Here is a 9366-nt window from a genome sequence, read left to right as displayed (position 1 = left end):
GTAAAGCTAGTCCTCTGTCCTAGTTGTAGTTAATATACAGTGCATTAGGAAAGTATTCAGACCCCATCACCTTTTCCACATTTGTTACGTTATAACATTTGCTAATGTATTAAAGCAAATATATATATATAAATCATAAGAATTCAGACCTTTTGCTATGAGACCCAAAATTGAGCTGATGTGCATTGATCATCCTTGAGATGCTCCTACAAGTTGATTGCAGATGTGGTAATTGATTTGAGAATCAAAAATCGAGTCAAATCGTGACCTAAAAATAGAAAGTCAAATCGAGTTCAGGATTTGGAGAATACACCCCTAATGACCATATTTCAACAAAATGACTTTGTGCACACATACACATATACACAGTTTTAAAGGAAGCCCATTAGAGCCTCTTCCTCATTAGGAGGCCGATTCGGCATGGACTTGCAGATTTACCATATGTTCCAAAGGTACACCATCAAACACACCTTTATACACTGCCCCACTGCTTGGTAGGGCCGACTAACCCCAACCTTTGACTGACCAGGTCTAACCCCAACCTTTGACTGATCAGGTCTAACCCCAACCTTTGACTAACCAGGTCTAACCCCAACCTTTGACTGACCAGGTCTAACCCCAACCTTTGACTGATCAGGTCTAACCCCAACCTTTGACAAACCAGGTCTAACCCCAACAATTGACTGACCAGGTCTAACCCCAACCTTTGACTGATCAGGTCTAACCCCAACCTTTGACTGACCAGGTCTAACCCCAACCTTTGACTAACCAGGTCTAACCCCAACCTTTGACTGACCAGGTCTAACCCCAACCTTTGACTGATCAGGTCTAACCCCAACCTTTGACTAACCAGGTCTAACCCCAACCTTTGACTGACCAGGTCTAACCCCAACCTTTGACTGATCAGGTCTAACCCCAACCTTTGACTAACCAGGTCTAACCCCAAACTTTGACTGACCAGGTCTAACCCCAACCTTTGACTGATCAGGTCTAACCCCAACCTTTGACAAACCAGGTCTAACCCCAACAATTGACTGACCAGGTCTAACCCCAACCTTTGACTGATCAGGTCTAACCCCAACCTTTGACTGACCAGGTCTAACCCCAACCATTGACTGACCAGGTCTAACCCCAACCATTGACTGACCAGGTCTAACCCCAACCTTTGATCCAACCAGATTCTTTGGGACACTTTCCCTTACCAGAGCACTACACCAATATCAGAGGAAGGCACAAATAAACAATGTATGACCCCACCCACTCACAAACGCACGCACACACACTTGTGACCTGACTCTGGTCCCCTGGAGTAAACAGTCTTACCTTTGGCTAAGCTTGCCCAACTGATGTTTCACAGATGTAGCTAAACACTTTTGTGGTTAACACCTACGATGATGCTTTGCAAGTTGATAGCAAGCTGTTGCAAAGCATTCTGCAGGGCACACAGTTTAGCACAGTTTTTCTACCTGACCCTTGCAGGGTTTTGGGGGGTTTTGACCATGGTCAGTTGCTTTCAATAGCTGGAGCAGGGGTGGGATGGGAACTTTACACCCATACAGTTAATCAAGCCACCACTGTCCTCCTCCAGATGAAGCCCCTGTTCTAGCCTTCTTTTAAGGCCGGCCAGAGCACCTCATCTCCCTCCACCCCTTCTGAAACCACAGCACCCCAGCCTGCTGCCCAGCCTCTGTACTATGCAGAGTTCAATGTCCCGAGGAAAGGCTTTGCATCTCCTCCAGAGAGAGAGGGGCTGTCCAGGATAACAGCAGCCACTGGGACAGAGGCCCTGTCTGGAGACACAAGCTGGGCCAGATGGGGCAACATCGACCCCCTCTGTGGGCAGGGAGAGGAACCAGCCGACGGGGACAGATGGTCTGGGGTGTGGTGGAGGGGGAATCCCAATGATTACAGAAGGAGGAGGGTCAAAAGTCAGAGGGCACTAATATCCTGGTTCACCCAAAACATGTGGGCTCTGGGAACAGCATCCTAGTCAGTCCCAGACAGGTACAGATGTGAAAAAGCGACAGGTGGAAACACTACAGTTTAAAGTTTCGTAAACCTGGTCTTAGTTAAATTCTTGAAAGGACATGTATTGTACATCTTGTTTTTTTTAACGTTATTTTTACAGGGAATACATATTGAGACCTGGATCTCTTTTGAGGCTGGGTTAGGGTTTGGGTTAACCCTAACCCTGTGAAGACATGTTTACATGTATAGTTAGGCACAAAAACAACCCCTGCCAACCTAGTCTTTAGAGAACCACTAGTCTCTCCAGTTAAAATAAATACAGGGCGCGGGCTGCACCAAATGTATGTCAAATGTGTCCAATGTGTTTTAAGTAGTGATGGGCTGCTCACTCATGCCCGATAGTGTTCCGATCTGTTCGAAACAATGTTCCAAGACGTGTTTCTGAGACACTTCTGGTCACATGACATGGGGTACGTGCCGAAACAATGTCACTTGTTATTGAATGAACCTGTGCAGTTGCATCACAAACAATTTACTAACTCAGCTTTGGAAAACCATAGATATAGTAGCTGTTCTATTATCTATGTCGTTAACCAGTTGCAATACCAACAACATTTAATGAGTGACATCACTTTGTTGGACGTTAGTGTAGTTGGTAGTAACCATAGAAATGTTCTGTCTTTCAGTACGTGTCGCGGCCTTTACTGAACACCTTATTACCAATTTCACTAGGCTACTACAGCCATGACTGAAGCTCAGTTGGTCAGTGGGTAGTGTCACACACTCTCCTGTGGAACTGAGTGTGTTCAAATCCTGGTTATCTTCTCCCAAATTGAAACTTGACTATTCGTTGTTCTGAAATAATTCATTTCATTTAGAGCATCCTATGGCTCTGACTTTATCATCAAAATCATTATAATGGATGCATTCTTTAAAAAAAGCTTATTGAAAAGTAGTGATGGGCTATTTCAGTTTTTTCAACACTCACTGCATCGGAACAATGTCAAACACTAAGCTCTGTTCAGAAATTGAAGTAGAAACAATTCAACATTTACTTCACTTGTGGTGTAGTGAGTAGTGTCGCCATCTACTGTACAAGGTCGCCCTGGTTCAAATCCAGATGATCTTCAGGTTTTTCTTTTACAATATTTATTGTTGTTCAAATAAGGTCTCATGTGATGTAAAGGGATTAGGAATGAAACCATTCTCACCCACACAACTTAATCATCCAAAACATTATGATGGAGGAATGGTTAAATGAAAAGCAAGCTGGAAAAGCGGGATATGAACTTTCACTTTTCAAGGAGCACATGCACCAAACTGTTGAGCCACAAATTATGTTTTGGCAAAATGGGAAAAGACCTCACTGAACATTTTTGCCGGACCGTGTAAGTAGAGCCGGCCAAGAAGAGTGAATTTCTCTTACTGAGTGAGTGGATGAGTGACTGACTGACTCTCTGGCTATCCCTTGTTAAATAGTGTAGTGATTAGAAATGCAGACTACCAACTGGGAGGTTCTGTGATTCTTGCCATAGTCAAAATAAATTATGCATTAGGATTTGTTTCAGGATAGACAAAAACTTTGCAATATATTGACAGATATAATCAATTTAGTCAAGAGGAGAGACAGAGTAACATATATAATGTATGTAGTCAGGAGTAGAGAGTTACAGATATAGTTTATGTAGTCAGGAGTAGAGAGTTACAGATATAGTTTATGTAGTCAGGAGTAGAGAGTTACAGATATAGTTTATGTAGTCAGGAGTAGAGAGTTACACATATAGTTTATGTAGTCAGGAGTAGAGAGTTACAGATATAGTTTATGTAGTCAGGAGTAGAGAGTTACACATATAGTTTATGTAGTCAGGAGTAGAGAGTTACACATATAGTTTATGTAGTCAGGAGGAGAGAGTAACGGATATAGTCTATGTAGTCGGGAGTAGAGTAACAGATAAAGTCTGACAAATGAGAGATCCATATGGTATAATCCATATTCAGATAATAAATAAATAAATAATCTGTTCTAAATCAATCCACTCATATCATAATTTTGTTATATATATTATATCAAAACTTTACGCCATCCCGATCTGTTGTCTTGGAGAGTCCCGAGGAGGCTGGGCACTACCTGGAGACATACAAATCACATGAGAAGAAACCAGGTGACCTGATGGTTCATGTGGAGAAAGACTACCTGTCCAAGGTCTGGCTTATTAATGTCTCAGAGCAATATTAAACATAATAAACTTTGAACTAACTTTACAGGGCAACATTTTACATCTCAAACCATTTTACATCTCCATAATACATATAATTTACATATTTGATATTGCTTATTTTATTTTATTTCTTTAAAGTCGTCTGACTGCCTGACCACTGTGAAGTCTTTCAACAAGACCGACTCCATCACGCTGCTGGCTGCCTTTTCTGTGAGAGACTTTTGTCATCCTAAATGAAACCTTGTTATGCTTGATCCAATCTTTTATTGGACCAGAATAGGTTTAAGTCCTTGGAGGTGATCATTAAAGTTGTCTTGCTCATTTCCAGTCCCTAGAAGGAATCATCAATGAGTTTAAAGAAGACCTGGTTCTCTGTCCTGGACTGGGGCCCACAGAAGGTCAGTAGAAAGGAATGTGTTAGATTGAACACCTTTTCAATAAGTCAGTAAGAATGTTGGTGCCAAAAATTCATGTTGACAAACCGTTTTCTTGGTTTGTTGCTGCAATTGTTCAGTCATTTATCTTGGTCTGGACATGCCTCGAATGATGTTTGATTGGTTGAATCAATTAAGTAGCTTACCTCAAAACTGTGAGCATCCTAACCCTGATCCAATATCCTATTAGGGCATGTAGCTCTAATTTTGTCTTTCACATCTGTTAAGTCCTAAAATCAGCCTAAACAACTGCATGTGATATATTTTGGCACACTGGTCAATTCCTTTGTGTGTAGTTGGGAAAGCTTATGTGTATGCCAGCCTAACCTGGATGCAAAATCATTCTAATGACTTAGGTCAATTTTGAATCTAGTGTGTGAGGACAGTTAAAATATTTGGAAATAGTCACCTCACAGCAAAAGAAAAAACAATGTCTTCAGTGATGTTGTTAGTTTACATTTGTATTCAAATGTTTTCAAATGTTCCATTGTCGTCTTGCTGTTGAGGTTCTGACTTACCGGTTACAGACAAGAATTGAAAGAAACAGAAGTTGTGAGTAAATATGATAGTGGTTGACTTCTTATAAAATGAGTGTGGGTCATCTGAAACCTCTAACCAATAAGTCCCCCACATAACCTCCAGCTCAACCTTCTTTTTTGTCTAGTAAACTATGAAATGTGTGAAGTTTCCACCTCACCTCACCTCTGCTTGTACTTTCCCGTGTGAATAGTGCACTAGGCCATCCTGTGATAAGCCGTCTCTGTCACGGCTGGTTCTAGGCATAAGGTGACGACAGCGTTTTCGCTTAGCGTCCCTGACAGATGGGGGAGGGGGCCCAAATCTAATTGTAGGCTAGAGTGTGTGCACGTGTGCCACGTTTCCACTGGTGCTTTACACCGGTAACCATGGCTACACTGGCCTAGTGGCCGACTGACCTTGGTCCGTGTGAGTGGAAACAGAAAAATACATCTGGACATTAGGGCGACACACCAGTGTTTGGCACCAGTGGTGGTGACCAGATTCCCCGCTAGGGCAAATGTGATTTCCAGCATTTGGGTTTGGTTGAGGGTGAAATGTGCTGTTGCACATGTTGTTAGAATAGTTTTCATAGGTTTAGGCATTACCGCGCAGGTGTTTTATGGGGGATTAGGGCTGTGGAATAGGGAAGACGGATTTATTTGTGTCCAGATCCCCATGAGGATTTAAAAAAAAAGACGTCTGTGATCCACATTTGCGTACATTTCAGCATAGGGTTAGGACTGGGGCTACTTTCTGGTTTAGGCTTCCCGTTTAGGGGAGGGCCGTTAAGGTCAACTTAGGTTTTTGAGGTCAAAGGTCACGGCAAAGGAATAGGGAACATGAATTTCTGGGTAGGGGTTAGGTATCAGACCCTCAACAACATTAGAAAGACAAGTATGTGTGTGTGTGTGTGTGTGTGTGGTGGGAGGTGGGGGGTGTAAAGGTCTCTTATAAACAGGTGAAAGTCAACACTAGTAGATCTCTGCCAGTCTAGCATGATGTACCAGTTCTTCATCCTCCTCCCACAATTTCTGTGAATGACCATGTTTAGAGTTGTATCTTTCAAGAGGTTCTTCATGAAAGTAGAAAACTTAATGACAGCTTAATCAAAAAGCTGAGCAGGACACAAGCATCCTACAAATGCACGTGTATGTCTGTGTGTGTGTGTGTGTGTGTGTCTGTGTGTGTGTGTGTGTGTATGTCTGTGTGTGTGTATGTGATTCTGTGTGTGTGTATGTCTGTGTGTGTGTGTGTATGTCTGTCTGTGTGTGTGTATGTCTGTGTGTGTGTGTGTATGTCTGTCTGTGTGTGTGTATGTGATTCTGTGTGTGTGTATGTCTGTGTGTGTGTATGTCTGTGTGTGTGTGTGTGTATGTCTGTGTGTGTATGTCTGTGTGTGTGTATGTCTGTCTGTGTGTGTGTATGTCTGTGTGTGTGTGTGTGTGTGTGTGTGTATGTCTGTGTGTGTGTGTGTGTGTGTGTGTATGTCTGTGTGTGTGTGTGTGTGTGTGTGTGTATGTCTGTCTGTGTGTGTGTATGTGATTCTGTGTGTGTGTGTGTATGTCTGTGTGTGTGTGTGTATGTCTGTGTGTGTGTGTGTGAAATGGTGAGCTGTTATATAGAGAGGGGAAACTCAATCTGTCAACACATCTAGAGTTCTGCCAGTCAATCACCATGTATCAGTTCTTCATCATCATCATCATCATCCTCCATTTTTCCTGTACTGGTGAGTCTTTCCACAGAAAAATCCTGTCTCTATGTAATACGTACCTTTTCAGCACTAAAGCAGGAGTTTGTTTACCATATTCAACGTAATTTCTGTTAGATGTTTTTTGGTTCTTGTGTTTCTCGTAGTTTACATTATGTCATACAACCTTCAAGGGGCCTCTGAGAGTGGTATTGTGGGGGGAAACATTTCTAAGCCCCACTCCAGACCTTACATGGTCTCTTTACAACACAGAGGACATCATGTTTGTGGGGGGATGCTCATCCTCGAGGACTTTGTGCTGACCGCCGCTCACTGTTTGAAAGAGTGAGTCCCTTTCTTTTTCAACAATGTTTACTTGCCTAGATTTTTAGAGCATATTCTACTTCATTTGGTGTCTGGCAAACCTTTTTTATTTGTTGTCAGTGCTTATCCTTTAATGGCTGTGCTTGGAGCCCACAACTTAAAGACAAAGGAGAAGAGTTGGCAGGAGATTCAGGTGGTACATTACCATACCCACCCATTACATCAGAATATAACGCAGTTCGATTATGACATCATGGTACTGAAGGTGAACTTAAGACATTTCTGTTTCATTTCTTATCTTCAAATTAAGCCACGGCCATAGACAAGTTAGTCAACTGGTTTTTATTAGCTTAATGTGCAAAGACTGTAGAAGTTTTACAATATTAATAAAAAAAGTATATATATATATATTTATAAACCTCATTTTCTCTCATTTTCCTCATACTGTAGTTAAAGACCAAAGCTCTTCTATCTGAGTATGTGAAGGTCGTTGAACTCGCAGACAATGAAAAACATGAAAAAGGCATGGACTGCTCTGTTGCTGGTTGGGGCAAGACTAAATCAACAAACACACTTGCCTCAAACGTTTTGATGGAAACAGAAGTAACTGTGGAGGACAACTCTAAATGCAAGAGCGTGTGGCAGATATACTTTGAAGATAAACAAATGATGTGTACTAATACTAATGCTGGGAAAGGATTTTGTCAGGTAGAAGTATATTTAATGGTACTAGACTATAACACCAGTTCAGGTTTCACTTGATATGTAATGTTATATTCTGTGTAACTTCTACTTGCCTTTTCAATAATCCCTGTTTTTGTTTTTCTAGGGAGATTCTGGGGGTCCTCTTATTTGCAAAAATAAGGCACAGGGTGTGATAGCTTTTCAATATGCTGCAGACTGTGCTGATCACAGGTACCCTCAAGTGTACACGAAAATACCTTTCTTCCGGTTGTGGATTAAAGAAGTGTTGAATGGTTATGGTGCCAACTTGTCTTTAAGCTAGTAGGCATAAAGAATGACTAACTACCCTGGATCAAGGAAAAGTTTCATACTTCCATTTTCACTGATTTTGTTGTTCACATATGGTTTTATTTGTGTGTATTTTTTAATAGCAATAAATGATGTTTTTGAAGCTAGTCCTCTGTCCTAGTTGTTGTAAATATACAGTGCATTAGGAAAGTATTCAGACACCATCACTTTTTCCACGTTTGTTATGTTATTTGTTATGCCTTCTTCTAAAATGGTTAACAAGCAAAAACATTTGCTAATCTATTAAAGAAAGAAAAAAATAGAGTATTCAGACCCTTTGCTTTGAGACTCTAAATGTTGCTTACGTCCATTATTCAAACCGGAGATGCTTCTACAAGTTGATTGCAGGCCAGCTGTGGTAAATTCAATTGATTTCACATTATTTGGAAAGGCAAAAACCTGTCTATATAAGGTCCAACCATTGACAGTTCATGTCACAGCAAAAAAAAACAAGCCCTAAGTTTGAAGGAATTTTCCACTGAGCGTTGGGACCTGGAGAACGGTACCAAAAATATTTTGCCACCAACACTTTTCTTAGAGCTGGCCAGCCAAACTGAGCAATTGGAGGAGAAGGTCCTTGGTCAGGTAAGTATTCTGGTAAAAATTCTGGACGATTCTAAGGTCTGTGACTGACAGGGGCCCTAAAAAATATTAGAATATTAGATAAAACTTTTTTTCTATTATTAAAACATCAATTATAATTAAAGTAACCCCTCCACTTATCCTGTTTTCTTGTTTTTGCCGAGAAGAAAACATCCAGAGAGCCTCTGTATTGTGCATTGCGCACCCCCACCTACCACACGAAATGGTTCGGTCCTGTCTCCAAATCGTTACTTGCTAGCAGTGAATTGCGAGTGAGGAGTGCGGCTGGAGCAGAGGCGTTGCTAGGATAACAACACATTCGTCCATCATGAAATAGGCTGCTTCTGCACCCCTAACGTTAGTTACTTCATATCTTCAGAGAAAATTCTGAGTGTTTACATTTCGTTCCTCTTTTAGCAAACTTAATACTAAATCAGTTGTTCCTGCCCCTGCCTGGTGCCTGGCCCAACAGATGCAGCTTCATGCTCATCAGCCCTGTCTGCCCATATCCATACCCTTGAACCAGCCCTACTCCCTGTCTGTCCATCCCCATACCCCTGAACCAGCCCTACTCCCTGTCTGTCCATCCCCATACCCCTGA

General features: G+C 41.6%; 1 protein-coding gene across 2 annotated transcripts; it reads left to right on the top strand.

Moving 5' to 3' along the window:
• Positions 1-6711: 6711 nt before the first annotated feature.
• On the top strand, positions 6712-8187 carry LOC105009272 (granzyme B-like). 2 transcript variants are annotated; one of them, XM_020041037.3, is made up of 5 exons: positions 6712-6866; positions 6995-7172; positions 7272-7416; positions 7602-7859; positions 7981-8187. In XM_020041037.3, exons 1-5 carry the CDS (start codon positions 6815-6817, stop codon positions 8155-8157), a joined length of 810 nt encoding a protein of 269 aa, XP_019896596.2. In that variant the 5' UTR covers positions 6712-6814; the 3' UTR covers positions 8158-8187. The 2 variants fall into 2 exon arrangements, with proteins under 2 accessions (XP_019896596.2, XP_019896597.1); XM_020041038.3 differs by having other exon boundaries at positions 6826-6866; positions 6966-7172.
• Positions 8188-9366: the final 1179 nt, after the last annotated feature.

Source organism: Esox lucius, chromosome 20, assembly GCF_011004845.1.
Source record: "Esox lucius isolate fEsoLuc1 chromosome 20, fEsoLuc1.pri, whole genome shotgun sequence".
Lineage (NCBI taxonomy): Eukaryota > Metazoa > Chordata > Actinopteri > Esociformes > Esocidae > Esox > Esox lucius.
Note: the sequence above shows the minus strand (reverse complement) of the source record. Positions and strands in the feature narration are given on the sequence as shown.

What these genes read in the sequence shown, in the direction of transcription:
- LOC105009272 (XM_020041037.3), top strand. Translation starts at nt 6,815, where the DNA reads ATGTATCAGTTCTTCATCATCATCATCATCATCCTCCATTTTTCCTGT. An exon ending in GCCGCTCACTGTTTGAAAGA is followed by an intron (nt 7,173 to 7,271) that starts GTGAGTCCCTTT and finishes ATTTGTTGTCAG; the next exon opens with TGCTTATCCTTTAATGGCTG. An exon ending in CTGGGAAAGGATTTTGTCAG is followed by an intron (nt 7,860 to 7,980) that starts GTAGAAGTATAT and finishes TTGTTTTTCTAG; the next exon opens with GGAGATTCTGGGGGTCCTCT.